Here is a 16527-nt window from a genome sequence, read left to right as displayed (position 1 = left end):
CACAAAGTACCAAACATTTCATTCTTGTGGAGAGAGTGAATCAAACCTGTTTTTTTTTTGTTTTGTTTTTTTTGCACATTTTATTCTTTTTGACCTACCAGGTTCGTAGCCGGGACACTGCAGCCCCCATCGGAGCCTTCATGTGGCCTCTCCACTGGTCCATGTGGGTGGGTATTTTTGTCACGCTGCATCTCACCGCGCTCTTCCTCACCTTGTACGAGTGGAACAGCCCCTTTGGCATGACACCCCATGGCAGGAACAGGCTTCGTGTGTTCTCCTACTCCTCCGCCCTCAATCTCTGCTACGCCATACTGTTTGGACGTACTGTCGCCACCAAGGTAAAGTAGCTCTCCTCTGTGTGATAAATAGGCATTATGCAGGGTGGGGCAGGGAATAGAAAGTGCAGAGAAAAGAGGGAGGGGATGTGCATTAAGAGTACACAAACAGTAAGGGCAAGTCGAAAGAGGAAGTTAGAGGGGAAAGATGATAGAAATGGCTAGGGAACGGGAAAATATTGATAGGGGAGAGGTTAAGAAGGTAGGCAGTGATGAAGTAGAAAAGGTACAGGGAGTATAATGCACATACAGGGAGGGGGAGGAGAAAGGGTAAGTGGGCCGACAGAGATTGAAGGAGTTATGGCGAGGATGATGGGAATGGATGAAGTTGGAAAAAGCAGAAGGGAGTAGAGGTTAACTCGCTGAAGTAGTCAGACACAAAGTTGAAAACAAGAAGGCAGGAGGAAGAGGGCCAGTGGAAAGGTGAGAATGCACATTGGGAATTGGGCTTCAAAAAGAAGGTAATGAGGTTGACAGAAAGATGGCGAGACAGTGTTAAAAGGGTAAGTGGGCATGCAAAGAAAAGCATCACAATGATGGTGACATCGAAGTGGACGGACAGAGGGTGATGTAAAGAGGGAGAGGGCAAGTGGGTGGGCGAAGTTGGAGAGCCTGGCATTTAGTACAAGACAGAAATGTGTGAGACACGGAAAATGGAAGTCAAATCCTCAGACTTGGGCAAATCTGTCCATTGAAAAAAAATATGTAGCAAGATGAAAAACAATGTATTGCCCTTCAAAGATTAATTTTGTTTGGTATAAATCTGTAAAAAGATTAAATGTACCTTTGCAGTAACAGCATTTTTCAGAAACCTGTCAGATTTGACTGATGGTGTCAGACACCACCCAACCACAACACAAATGAAAAAGTGTCCTCTGCATTCTTTTTTTTAAACAGCAACATACTGTGCCAAAATCCATCATTATGATAACTTATGCTTGCTATTCAAATTTTCATGCAGCACATTCTGATAAATATCTGAAACATCATTTGCTTAAATTATTCCTGTAACTCCTCTTAGTGAGTATGCACACCATCATATGTCTTTAATCACGCATTGTCCCTAAAGGAAGCAGTGCAAATGACTTGGGTGGAATAGAGGCCAAGTGATTAGAGAGACCTTGATAATTGAAAGGTCACAGGTTTGATCCTGGCAACTGGCAAATTGTCAGTTAACAGGTTGTGTCTATTAGCAGCTGTGCAACCTGTTTAAATGCACTTAAGCAACACTCTGAACCTTTGTGTGCTGGGTCGGAGCCAAAGAGTCATGTTTGTTTAGGCTATGGGGGGGAACAGTGGGCAGGGAAATTGATTGCTAAACTGCCGATTATAGATTGTTTTTGTACAGATTTTATTTACTAGATTGTCACCTTTATTGTAGTGTTCAGGTTTAATACGATGTAGAACATTTTTAAAGTCTTCAAAACAAATAAATCAAATGGAAAAACACTTTTTTGTTCTTTCCAAAGCCAAAAACACAAGCAAAAGTGCAAGGGATGGAGTATTTCTCTAAAAAAAAAAAAAAATGCTGCAATCGTTAGTTTCTCCAGCTACTAGCTTAGCCTTATACTACTTGTAGGCCTGTAGGCCAGCATTATTTCAAAGGCCAAGGAGCACATTAACTAACTACATTAGTTGGTTGGATTACAAAGACTTGCAGTTTCACTGTGTAGTATTTGCCCTCTGTGTGAAAGCTGGTCCTGGATACTAGCAGAGGGTAATGTAGCTCTGCCCTGATCTGTTTGGTTTAACACTTTAGCAACCCCGACCATTGTTACCCGAAATTATGTTTGCCAAACACAATAGTTAGTCCTCGTCCTCGAAGCCTTTTCTCCTGTAACGTTAAGCTAAAAAATACTGTGGGAAAATATGAGCAAGTATTTAAGCTAAGCTGTCAAACAGAATTGTGTTACAGTAAAATAAGTAGATGTAGCTTTAGTCTCACTATTTAAGCATGATATAATGTACAGTATGTAGCCATTGAGTGTACAATTAAGACCCCTTTTACAGGATTCTCGTTTTAAAAATAAGTCTGCTGGAAACATTAATCCGGAGACTGTGTCTTTAACCAACTCATGGGACAAATGTTAGCTTAATTTGCTAGCTAGCTACCGCTGATCAAATCTCACTTCAGCTCACAAAATTGACAGTTCTAGGCCAGAAATGAGAAGCCTGTTTCAGTCAATCCTGATCATTATATCTTCAACTAAGCACCATAGTGCAAAAAAAGATTATTTACCATTTCCCTTAGTCCACATTTCTTCCCAAAAACAACACTTCTGAATAGTTTGTGCTTATAGTGTGCATGTCATCCCCCCTTTCTCTCCTTTCAATTCCCAAACTCATTATGCAAAGAGTTGAAAACATACCGAACACCTTCGTAATAATGGGTTACAACCTTGTTTGTATTATTCATGTCTCATTAATCCCAAGCCTTTAAAACACTAGAAATTCTTCTCTTTTCTTCAGTTAAGTGGATTTTAATTGGTGGAATAAATAAATGATTACAGTGTGCAGGTGGATTCATTCCCTGAGGCAGGCAATTTCATGGAAAGATATTTCTGATGTGCCTCAAAAACAGTCACACTTTGTTAGATTGTCTCTTCTGGTCTGTTTTGATTAGCGCGATTACCCATTACTCTGGGTTAAATTTAGATTTTTAAGGAAGATGAGAATGAGAGGGGGATGAGGTTGAGAGCCTCGAGGGGCTCTGCATTTATGTCAACACCTGAAAGCCCCTGTCTTCACACATTTTGTATTTTTAATCATTTTAACCCCTGTGCATTTTTTTTGTTTTCTCAGTCTACTCCATGTTTGTTGTCAGCCTGTTTCATTTTTGTCTTGACGTCGTGAAATTTTTCAGTTTTGAGCTGAGAGATTTTTAGATTCACTCATCAGCAAGATTTGCTATTTTTTTTATTTTAATAATTACACAGAAGCAAAACAAACCCAAACAGAAAAATATCTCTTGGCATACATCTCCACTCTGCAGACTCCTAAATGCTGGACCGGGCGCTTCCTGATGAACCTTTGGGCCATCTTCTGCTTACTGGTGCTGTCTAGCTACACCGCCAACCTAGCTGCGGTCATGGTCGGGGAGAAGACCTTCGAGGAGGTCTCAGGAATTCATGATGATAAGGTTAGACTGCATACAAGGACACAAACTTGCAACTGCATGCATGTCAGCACCCCACACACACACATAGAGACCCACAGCAACATGTACACAAACTAATCTTACACAAGGACAGGCTAATGAGAATAATTATTTGTGAAGGATTATCACTTTCATATCCCTAAACCCTATAGGGAATTCAGGGCTACAGTGAATTTGATATGAGCCCCATCATGACATCTCTCTCTCTCACTCTCTCGCTCTCACTCTCTCACCTCCACCACTATCTCTATCCTCTCTTCCATCCATTTCTTTCTGTGTCATTTCCTCAGCTGCACCATCCATCCCTGGGCTTCCGTTTTGGGACGGTGAGGGAGAGCAGCGCTGAGGATTACATGAAGAAGAGCTTCCCAGAGATGCACGAGTACATGAGACGCTTCAACCAGCCCACCACCCCAGAGGGCGTACATATGTTGAAGTAAGATGCAAACAAACATGCACACAATGTACATTTGGAAACAAACAAACAAACTCATTTAAACCTCTCATTAAAATGCAATCCAGACCTAAACAATCCAATCATGTTTTACATCTATTATCTGTGGTTTTCTGTATTCTGTGCACTTATTTTTCATGCTAACTGCACATAACAATTCTGACTCCTGACAACAAGAGCAAATGTGGCAGATTTATAGCCATCGGAGGCGATTTTAATAACTTTTTTAATAAAAATGTTAAGAACCTGTTGTAATTCGGAGGAAAATCATTCCTTAAAATAGAATGTATATGTGCTGTTTCTCTAATATCTGTTAGAACAGTTAATACAGTCCATGATGTCACCTGGAGGCCATCCATAGACAGTGAATAATGTAAGAACTCCTTGGATATGTGCACATTATCTGAATCAAGAGTTGTACACCCTTCAATCAGATTTGGATCTGATATTTTAATCAAAACTTCTCCAAGCCCACAAATCAAATGTCAGTGTACCAACTCCAAAACGTGTCACCCAACGACATCGTCGATTCACATTTTGCATGCTCTGATTTCCAGCTCAGCGAGGCTGTTTTTACTGTTCATACAAACCGACATTTCTGTCTAACATCAATGCAATAGCTCAATGTAATTAGTTTTTTAGGTTTGACTTTTGGATCTTTGACTTTGATCTTTCTCCACCTGCAGTGATGTCGTGTCAAACCCATCGGTGGATGGTTTCTTGTTATATTGAACACGCTGTTTGCTTTTACGTCTGACAGCGTACTTATCACTTTGTGAGCTGCAATAATTTACACCCTGCGTTAGTATGAGCTTTTCCTTATCCGGAGACACTACATTTTAGCACAAGGTGTAAGTGAGGTGAAAGCCTATGAATTGCATAAATTACATCCGCCATTGGAGGGAAAATATTTCTGTTCATTAAAAGTGTTGAATATAGAGATGAATGAGGGCCACGGACAATGTTGATGAAATGAGGGCTGATGATGTATGGATGAATCGGGTGTTGAATGGGGATTGTGAGAAGATGAAAGCAGGAAGGCAAGGCAAGTTTATTTGTATAACACAATTAATTCACAGAAGCAGTTTAAAGTACTTTACATAATGCATGCAAATATTGAATACGACATAAAAACACACATTTAAAGGATAGGAAGGTTTTTAAAAGAAATGAAAAAGATAAAAACAGAAATAAATAGAACGTTGAGCATGTCAGAGAGTGGTTATGGTTCATTCAAAGACAGTAGAAATAAAAGTTTGGGCAAGTCTTACATCCTCTGAAAGTTTGCTTCCAGCTCTTTGGAGTATAGTAACTAAATGCTGCTTTTTGAGTTTAGTTCTGACTGTGGCAATGGTTAGCAGACTGCTACCAGATGATGTGAGAGAAAGCCTGTTGAGGAACCTAGGGCATCGAGATCTGGGGTGGGGTTACTAGTCTACATGCACACAATCTCTGTTATGTGCAGTGTTGGGCAAGTTACTTTTAAAAAGTAATTAGTTACTAGTTACAAATTGCGTTACTTTCAAGTACATTTTTAAATGCTCCAATGTGACCCCACCTCCACCCCTCTTTAACAGAACTTAAAATACATGTGCATGTTCAATTATTTATGATAAATCTGAATATTATAATGAAATGGACACTTAATACAATACATTACATTAATAACAAACAATGTACAAAAATCTAAACTATTTCAATGTTGCTGTGGGACAACGTGAGACTAGCCTCCAATCAAATGCCATGTTTGTAGATATTATGTTTATATAGTGGATCGATACAAATGACACAATAGATGTTTTGGAACTTTTGATATTTATTGCCCCTCAACAGGCCACAACTGGGCAAAATTAAATTATGCTTGTTAAGCACTATACCAAAAATAAATAAAATATATATATACATATACTCTTTGTAGTGCAAATAAAACGTCGAAAGATGGTTTGAGTAAATTTGAATTACTTGACACCAACGTGGATAGACACCAGGGCATAATGTGCATTTCACGATTACATTCGTTCCTTTAATTTCTTGGTGGGAAAAGTAATGGCTATACTTCCATTTAGAGAAGGCTACTTTTGGATTATTTGCCATACCTGTCTCTCGTTGACTGACTCGCTTGTGTTGTTCGCTGTGTGTCCGACTAAGCGTGCTTTTGAACACCCGCCCAACTCTACCTCTGATTGGCTTACCATGAAATTTTACTCAACCTCAGCCAATCGTCAGCATTTATGCGCTTGTCTCGTGCACTGCCCACTAACCAAGGAAGACCAGTAAAAAAAAAAAAAAAGTCTTTGCCTCTTGGCTCAGAGATCTAGTTGGTCTGATGAAAAAAAAAAAACTGCTTCAATTATAGTAACGTGCCACATTTTTTGGCAGTAACGGCGTTATTAAGATGGGAAGAGTAATCAATTAGATTACTCGTTACTGAAAAAAGTAACGCCGTTATTTATAACGCCGTTATTCCCATCACTGGTTATGTGTTTAATACTGAGCATGTAACCTGTTGTTTCAGCTCCCTGTATACTTGACAATTACATCATTCAGGTTTCTGATTGTAAGTGAAGACATGTCCGTAACTCTCACAGCAAATCTGGCATTTCTTGACTAGTCTATATCCATAACGTTCCAGTTCCGGTATTACTCCATTGCCGCCGGAAATTCCGCCGGGTTTCACTCTTTTCGGCCAGATGTCCGTTACCTTCTGCTTTCTTTGTGTTGGAATTTTAAACTCCGGTGGATTTATGAGGACTATGGTTAACTGCTCCTCAGATCTCTGCAGGGTAAATCCAGACAGCTAGCTAGACTATCTGTCCAATCTGAGTTTTCTGTTGCACGACTGAAACAACCTTTGAATGTACACGTTCCACCAAAACAAGTTCCTTCCCGAGGCTACTTTGCAGTGGCACCGTGGCTCTGTCCGGAGCTTAGCCCATGACAATTGTGATTGGTTTAAAGAAATGCCAATAAACCAGAGCACCAGACCCTCCTCCGCAGCGCTGTGGAGGAAGGTCTGGCAAAGCGAGACTATTTCTCGACTAACTTGAGTAATGTGGTAAATTAAGTTGCAGCACTGCGTTGCCGATGTGTGGGAAAGGAACTTCGTTGACACTGTCCTTGATTATAAAAGGTTTATTACATCAAAGATTTCAGCATCAATTTACAGACTCCATGGACATCTGGAGAGACGACCGACCCAATCTTGAAATTTGTCGCTCTGAGGTTATTCTGGTCAAACCTGAAAATGTATACCCTGAGCTGTGTGTAATATGAGGCGTGATGATGGGGATAGATGAATCCAGGTCCTGGGGTCAATCAATCAGTAACCCCATTTGCCCCCACAGAGCCACTTCCTCTGGAATGTGCCCTCTAACCATATACCTCAGCCAAATGGAACCATGTTTGTTATAACAAAGACTTTAAGTCAATCAGATACTACAGTAACCTCAGCAGGATGAACACTTTGGTTTCTGGCTGCCTGAACTCTGTTGCCTTGAATGGTTTGCTGGATTTACCCTCCTCAATCTGATCACTAGTAATGGAAGACAACATCAACAATGCATTTATCCTTCACATTACTGGTCATACTTTCAAACACATTTGTGCATGTGGATTATCATTACTGTACATCCTTTGCAATCTTATTTTTAACTAAGTAACTGCTTCGCATCTCGAGTAGAGGAGGAGAGATCACAAACCTTGCAACAGTGTCCTGGTTTCTATTGGAATAACACCAGCTAGCATATTTGGGTTTGTCAACACCAAAAGTGTTTTTCCAAGTATCTTCAACTAGGATATAATGCTCACACATGTAAACACATTACCAGAATACTCCAATAGCCTAAGCATATCTGGGGTACTAGTGTCCTTGAGAGAGTCATTGATGTTTCATCTAATGGCTTCATTTATACCCTTGAGTTTTTTGCAGAGCAAAATAAAAATGGCGTTAGGCAGCACACCTAGTAGGCTGGTAAAGGAAATGTGGTAATAGGCATTCATTTTAATTTCATTTATATCCTTTTCTTTTAATTGAAATTAAAATATCGTTTTTTCTTATTGCCTTCTCTTCTAATAGCTTTGATAACCAGCTTTAATAACTTAAATTATACCCACATGTGGGTCATATGAACTCTCACAGAAGAGAGACACAGACTACATTACTGTAATTCAGCAGTGGTGGAGAAAGTATTCAGATCTTTTACTACTACTGTATATAGTAGTTATATAAAAAACTTTCAATTACAAGTAAAAGTCCTGCAATGAATAAAATGTAATTTAAGTAAAAAGTGTGAAAGTCTTTTTTTGCAAAATGTACTTAAAGTGGAAAAGAGTGTGGAACTTTTACATATAAATGGAACGTCCGTGACATTTAAGCCCTGATTAAGCCTATCACCTCCAGGGTGCTCTCTGTATTTCTCAATATACCAGAGTTGTGTTGTCTGGTGTCGGTGGCAGCATTCCCGCGCTGGCACACCGGAAGGATGCCAATACAGCCTAGAAATCTAGACGCACCATAGCGGCAGCAAATGTAATTTGCAGCCAGGTTCAGTCTAGCAACTCTCTGGCCGGGCCAATCACATCGTGTATAGAGTCGGTGGGCAGGCTTATGGCTTTTTTCTTTTGAATCAGCTTTGGCCACGACTCCGGAAGACTTGGAGTTAAGCTTTTCTTTGAGAAAAGAACAAAGAACGGCACTGAAGTCATTCTTAATAAAGGAAGATGTGTTCGGAGTTTTGTCGACCGGATACGGCAAAAGTTGAATCTATCAACTAGCTCCGCTACCTTCTTCGTTGCTCTGCCTGGTTGTAGCTCTATCCTATTGCGTGCAGAGGGAATTTGAAAGACAACCGTTTATCCCGCCCCTCAGATTGAGCCCTGTCAATGGTGAGTTCCCAGACCCAACATCTTGATGTGGGTCTCGCTTGGCAGGCTAGCTTATTCTGCCTCTCTGATTGGTTAAATGGTATTTCAGTCTACTTTTATTACCCAATACCTTCACAGACAGGAAGGGGGGAGAGACCACAGCGTCGCTGCATTATTATGAATCCCACTGCGTTTCTTAAGCACGTCCACGTTGTTTGAGTAATTACTCTCACTGACAGAGGTGGGAGACAAAAGTTCAAAAGTAAAAGAAGAAACTGCTAATTTGAACTACTTTATATACTTTTGAGATAGTTTAATCTATAACAATCCACCATAATTTATAAACGCATGTGTTTTGTATGTACAATCTTAATCTGTAAAGTAACTAATAACCAAATCTGTCCAATAAATGTAGTGGAGTAAAAACTACAATATTTCCCTCTAAAACATAGTGGAGTAGAAGTATAAAGTATCATTGAAGGGCTATTACTCAAGTAAAGTGCAAGTACCTCAAATACGTCCTTATGGACAGCACTTGATTAAATGTAACGATTTCGATTTCACCACGGGAATTCAAACATGCTGGCAAAAATGTGTTTATCCTGGCTTACCCAAGTACAGAGACATTGTGTACCACACACAGCAAACACACTCACAGCAACCACGCATGCTTCTCAGACCCAATGCCTACTCCATAGAGCACCAGCAGAGATGCTGAGATAGTGCATGTGCTGACTTTGTGATACTGGTGGGAAGATACAAAGCGCTTGTTCAGAGAAAGAGGATGAGAACAGGGAAGATGAAGGCAGCGTTTGTTTGCGTGCGAGGCGAAGCAGAAGTGGAAGTCACAGCAGTGCAGAGAACCGGAGTGAGGCAGTAAAATACTGTGTTGGCAGAACTACTGACCTCAATACTGCACTCAAATCTTAGAGGGAAAAAACTCAAATGCCTTCTCCTGGAGAGACCGAACACCCTGGGCTACACATGCTGATGCACATGAACACTAATGTATAGGCTCTGAGGTAGTAATGCAAGCACATACGTACACACAGGCGTTGTTACTTGCACACTTCAAGGCCGATACACATGCACCCTCACACACACACACACACACACACACACACACACACACACACACACACACACATACATCACACTTATCCTTAGGCCTGGCATACGATAACTTCCGACCCTCTTTAGTCCCAAAAGAAGTCTGCTTTGCCAGCACATAAGGTTGACTTTGTAAAGTCAACCTTATGTTTAGCAGTAAACATCCTGCATAACAAGAAGTTTCAGGTAATTTGATCAGTCGACGTGTGTGTGTGTGTGTGTGTGTGTGTGTGTGTGTGTGTGTGTGTGTGTGATTACTTTTGAATGTCTGGCTGTGTGTCAGAAAATGTGTATGTTTTCTTATTTATATGTGTGTGTCTGTTAGATATATAATTCAAATCTGGTGTGTTGTGCTTTGTAACCTGAATCGTATCTCCCGTCAGCGGAACGGTCTATAATTAGGGGTCAATTGGATCGATATAGCCCGAGTAGGAGAGTCTTCGGCAGTGTGTATAATGTCTTATCAGTCTGCCACAGAGACTGTTGGTTTAGGTAATGATGTATGTGTTTACACAGTGTATTAGAATGCAGTTAATCTCATCCTCTGTATAAATGACAAAACAGGATGATATACCTAAATACAGGGTTCCTGCATGGGTCTGGGGAGTGTGAGAATGCTTTGCAAGTAAATCAGATTTACAGGTCTTCAAAAGTTTAAGGTTTGTTGTCTTCAATTAATGCTTCTCTGTCTCTCTCCTGTGATGTGTGTGTGTGTGTGTGTGTGTGTGTTGGTGGTGAAGGACAGATCCTCCTGCCCTGGATGCGTTCATCATGGACAAAGCCCTGTTGGACTTTGAGGTCTCTATCGACGCGGAGTGCAAACTGCTCACTGTGGGGAAGCCTTTCGCTATTGAAGGTGAGCATGCAGGCTCACGCACACTTGTTTGTGTTACTTGTGAGGACTTTGTATTGACTTGCAGTCATTTCCTGGTGGCAAACAGCATCTATAAACTAATTTGTTTTCTTTGGCTCACATGTCTGACCCCTCCCTTTATTCTTAACCCTAAAATCTAGTCTTATTATCCTAAAACAAATAGGCATATTGGGGACCTGTTTTTTGTCCCTAGATGGAAGGTGATTAAGTACTCACAGACATATACACAAACCAAAAATGGCTCATGCACTCACACCCTTGTAGAAATACCTGTACACACATGGCATACTGTATAAGACCGCTCTCTTTCATGCAACATTCATGCAACACAGACACAAACATACAGTATATATTATTTACACTTTAAAGCATGCACATCTACACACACACACACACACACGTAGAAAGAAACATCTAGTATGCAGATACACACACTCACTCACTCACACACGCATTCAGAAAGGAGATCAAATACTGTTAGCTACATGACTGACAGAATAACACAGTGATTCACTGGATGAACTTCTAACACTGCAGGGTAAAAGTACCTAACCATCTATTATTAACAACAATGCCTAGTCGGAGCACTTTGGACTTAACACTTACATGTCAAATTAACTTCAGCAAAGTCATGAAGCATGTATACAAATCAACTGCCAATCAAAAAGCAGCTAATGATCCACAAAGGGAGTTAAAATATTCAAGTTTTCGTAGATTTCGACATGAATGAGTGAGCTTATGCATGTGTATGGGTGTGAGTGAGATCTCTGATTGGTTGCATCCTGGCGTATTAAATGTGTTTGTGTATTCTTGAAGGAAATTGTTTTGCTTTTTGGACTTTAAGTGGGAGGACATTTTTTTTTCCAAAGTAAAGTCATTGCCTTTTCTGTTATCAGAATAAATCACCATATGATCATGGCAAGCAAGGAAAAATGAAAAGCCACAGAAAAGAGCCAGGAAGCTCACAAAAAACAATTTACACTGCTGTCATATTTTCATGTTTAACAAAGTTTACTTTTGCTTCCTTTTCCTCATCTTGCTCCTTCTACACCTTTAACTTGTGTATGTGTACTACCAAACTAAAACTACTTTTTAAAAAAAAGTCTAAATTCATACAAGCTTAGCACTGTTAAAGAAGTACTAAAATATTACCAAAATATATGAGCTGCATGAAGTGGAACATGCTGACCTATGTACTGGCTTCGGTTACAATATCCTGCAAAAAAACTGACATGAAATCCTTATCTTACTCTGCAAACATAACTGCAACTTGCTTAACAGAAGCATTGCTTTGCTTTTACAAGACTAATTGCCATTGTGTTTATAGCTAATGATAAATTGCCAGTAATTTACTTTTTGCTAAAGAGATTAGTTCCTTTGCACAACCTTTATAGCCAGATGTACATTAGTATGTTTAGTAGCAGCAGTAATGGCAATAGTGAATGTAGTAGAAGAGGTAGTTTCCTTTAGGGATATTTGTATGCTATGAACTGAATACATATGAGCAGTGGGATGTTTTTCAACAACGGTTGAATTGTATCCCTTTTACAAATAAAGGCTGCTGACATGTCAAAAGAAATTATGTCTTGGCTCTAATAAAGATCCGGTGGTGCCTTTCATTGAGGTAAATAAAGGTTCCAGCCATTATAGCGAGTTTTTATTGTATTCTAGTCACATGTCATTTGCACATATACGCCTTCCGAAGGTGACTTTGAAGGGAAATTTCCGCTGGCAGAACACATTTATTGGATATATCAAGCATTTAACCTCTAACTCAAACTTAACTTAGTCACTGGAAGGATTTTACAGGTATAGAATGAGCGTGTGCACTCGTGCCTGTCGCTGACGTACATTTTTGTGCATGCATATTACACGTTTGTGTGCACTTCCATGTGTATTTGTTTCAGTTCAGCCTTTTTCTTTTCGCTTTCCACCTCTGAGGCAGATATAGTAAGGGTGCCACATGGGACCAAACACTAACTTTGTTACCATTTCTCAGTCAGTCAAACTGTGAACTCAGAAAGACCCCACTCTCCCTACTCACTGTACAACTCTTGTTCACTGGAGATCTACTGCTTTCTTCACTGCATAAGACAAAATGAGCCAAGAGACATCAATGTAGCATTACTCGTGATTATGAGGATGAGAAAGCACGTCTCATCTGTATATAGAGTGGGTCAGCTTGATGACTACTTTGTTCATTGTCTATATGAAAAGGCAGGCGAGGAATCCAAGCTGCCTTTGGTAGTTATTCACCCCCACAGCCTATGAGGCAGAATGAGATGGGAGGGAATAACTCAATAAGTCTGAACAGTAAGAGGAAGAAAGAGCAGGAAATGGCCCGGACAGGAAATGTGAGAGAGGAAAAGCAGAGAAGGAGGAGTGGAGATGGGAAAAGTAAGTAAGAGAAAGAACAACAAAGGTAAAGAAAGGGAGAGCCAGTAAGGGGGTGTGAGCGAGGTGGGAGTTGAGCACAAGAAGGAGATAGAGGGCTTTCATTTGCCCACTGCCAGTTTGCGCCTTCCTGCACAGCGAGTGATAAAAGAGGCAGCCAACAGAGTCCCCTAATCAAGACAAACCTTCACCCCAAGCAGATGGAGTGAGGGAGGGGGAGGAATGGACAGAGAGAGAGAAAGGATGGAGGGAAAAAAGAGAGGGAGTGTTATTTGGTCCATAGGAGGATGCAGGCAGGATTTATAGAGCGGTTTGTGGTGAGGAGATACAGGAGACGAGAGACGGAGGAATTGGGACTGTGGAGACGCCGTAGGCGAGGGGCTGCTGCTGAAATCTTCAGGCTTCTTAAGTGGAGAGAGGTGTGGGGGTGTCGCTGTGTGTCTGTTTTCACTGAGTGCTGTTGGGAGATGTTTACGACAGCCTAGACACACCCCATTAATAATATTGCTGCCGAACACGCAGCCACTCTTTGTGTGTGTGTGTGTGTGTGTGTGTGTGTCCTTGTGTGCGTAAGTGGTCTACACACGCTCACTCAAGCACGTCTGAAGATCAAAATGAGGGCGGCAGAAGAGAGTTTGTTGCCAGGGTGAGACTGTTGTTGGTCGGGCAGCTCACGTCTGGCAGGAGTAACGTACGGACGCCTTTGTTTGTGTGTGTGTGTGTGTGTTGTGTGCAAAGAGTTGAATTATAAAGTAAGATAGCCTCCATCAAAAAAATAGGCACTGGTTAAAGGAAATCAAATTAAGTAGAGCTGAATCGATTATGCGATTGTTAATCAGTAGCTATTTTTAATACGCAATTCATCATTTAAGCCATTTTTCAAGCTATAAAGCCAGAACAAATCCCTCGTTTCAGTTTACAAATTGTGGAGATTTGGTCTGAAAAATAGTAAACTGCATATCTTTTTGTTTTGGATTGTTGATTGGAAAAAAACAAGCAATACAAAGATGTCACCTATAGGGCTGGACATTGTACAAAATTTACTGAATAACAGATATTATGAATCTCTTAGCAACCTTAATTTACTCATATTACAATTTTTAATAAATGTCTGCTGTACAAACCGGCTTCAACAACCAATAACTTCTAAGCAGAAGTCGAGCCAACCAATCAGCCGACAACTCGGTATCTTTAACCGTTCATACTGTAATTAAATGGGACAAACACATCAGAGAGCAGAAGAATTCTTACATTTGTAGTTTAAAGTAAATCTGGTAATTCATTTTGATATGATATAAATCTATAATATAGATCCTCGGCTCTGCTATATCAGTGATTTAATCATTACAGCTTTAACATTTTCCACATTCAATAAAAGAGGGGAGAGGATCCTCTGGCACACAGGAATTTACGTTTTACATTTCTAGCAGCAATTAATGGAAGACCAATGGAATGCTACATTCACAAAGTCAAACTTCATTAAAAGTACAAGAACAAGACTTCAATCATTCTTGCCAATGTTGGATTATGTGATAATCCTTTAGAACTACAGCACAAAACACAAAAGAAAGCAGTGCTTAGGAGCAAAGATGTCATAAAGAAGTAGTATTCCAAAAAAATCATTTTTAAAGTTATGAAAGATCATACATTGTTTTGCTTTGGAAAACGGTTACGTTTTCTATCTGTATTTGAAAATACGGTAGTACATGTTTTGGAATACATCTTGATGTGCACTGACCGGTGTGTCTGAGCGAGTGAGTAGGTGTGTGGGGGATTTGAGTGACAGCTTTGGGACTTGTGACGGAATATGAGGATGTCTGGGGGAAAGAATCATAACAAATGACAATCGGCTGACCACTTGTATTTGACTGAGTGCTCTAAAGAAATGCGGATGGAGACAGAAAAATGTCTGTCTCTCTGGGTTGAGAGAGAGAGAGAGAGAGACAGAGACAGAGAGAGAGAAATTGAGTGAAGCAGAAATTGAACGGAATTGAAGGGATGACAGAGATAAGGAGAGGACTAACAGTGGGAGAGACTAGCGGCAATGGTGGGAGAGAAATGACCTCGGACAGGGGAAGAGGGAAGATGAGAGGGAGGAGAGGAGGAAGAAAAATGAGGAGAGAAAGGGAAGGTAAAGGAGGCCTAAAGCAAAGGGAGGAAAGCTAAGACGGTCTTTGTCATGTAGGAAGCGGAGTGTGACAGTTACGTGAACCTTTGCTATTCTCCGTTTCTGTCCGCAACCCCCATCAGGCTCACACACCTTGACCGCCAACACACACGCATGCACATAAACAGCTGCCAAGTCCGTGACAATCACGCACACACAAAAACCCCTGTTGGAATGACTGTCTTTCACTGCAGTACAGATGAAATGAAACAAACAACCCCAGGAGGTCTTGTAAAGCAATACGTGTCCTCTTTTGATTTGAAGCTGAGGGACAGATTTCTCTCATTTAGTTTCTGCAGAAATGCGGACTGTAATGCAAAACAGATGTAATTTCCAAGCCTGGGAAGGGCACAGTAACATTTATCTCTAGCTTTCAAGTTGTGTAATGATACATGAATGTGTGCCGCTTTTGAAATGAAAGCAATGAACAGCGGTGGGAGAAGTACTTAAAACCGTTACTTAATTAAAAACATTGTGGTTATATAATTGAATTGCTGTATATGTTATTGCTGTTTCTGGTGTCATTACTCCACACACTTCCTGTGTTTCACCTTTTGAAAGAGGGGAAATAAGGAAGTCCAAGACAATACTAATCAAGTGACAGTGAAACAATTTTTACAAATCAAGCACAGATTAATATTTAATGTGCTATAACAATGCTTTGCATTACTGACTGCATAATTAAAATATCTTTGAAGCTGTTTAATTCCAATAGGTGACCGCGCCAGGTCCTCTAATTGCACATTATTTTATTGCATGCAAACGTCACTGGGCAAAGCAATCAATAACCACAGCTGCCAATTACATGTACAAATGGTACAATATTCTCCTCTGATATTTGAAGAAAAGTATCACACCACTACACAGTACTTAACCATGCTAGTTATCTATATACATTTAACTAAACTAGTGGAAAACTAGTATAAACATTTTTATGTTATGCATCCTGTCACGATACACCAACAACAATCAACAATAATTATCAATAATACAACAGTAATTACAAAAGGAACACCATCAACATCAAGATCCACAAAAGAGCTCTAATGCAGTGGTGTAGTCTAAGTGATACCCACTAAGAAAGCTCCCAGTGTGTTTTTTTTTTTTCCTCCTATCCCAGAAAGTATTTGTGGAGTAGCCAGACCTTACTCCACAGCGCTGTGGAGATAGGTC

At 40.3% G+C, this 16527-nt stretch overlaps 1 protein-coding gene across 1 annotated transcript in view; it reads left to right on the top strand.

Annotated features, from left to right (window-relative positions):
* grin3ba (glutamate receptor, ionotropic, N-methyl-D-aspartate 3Ba) overlaps positions 1 to 16527 on the top strand; it is a 73389-nt gene that overhangs the window by 45241 nt on the left and 11621 nt on the right. Inside the window, exons 5-8 of the mRNA XM_078278215.1 lie at positions 102 to 338; positions 3328 to 3474; positions 3783 to 3928; positions 10660 to 10775. Coding sequence (XP_078134341.1) covers positions 102 to 338; positions 3328 to 3474; positions 3783 to 3928; positions 10660 to 10775 — 646 coding nt within the window. The remainder of the gene's footprint in view (positions 1 to 101; positions 339 to 3327; positions 3475 to 3782; positions 3929 to 10659; positions 10776 to 16527) is intronic.

This window comes from Sander vitreus, chromosome 20 (genome assembly GCF_031162955.1).
Source record: "Sander vitreus isolate 19-12246 chromosome 20, sanVit1, whole genome shotgun sequence".
NCBI classification, from domain to species: Eukaryota; Metazoa; Chordata; class Actinopteri; order Perciformes; family Percidae; genus Sander; species Sander vitreus.
The sequence above is the reverse complement of the archived record's forward strand: the minus strand, read 5'-3'. Positions and strand labels throughout refer to the sequence as shown.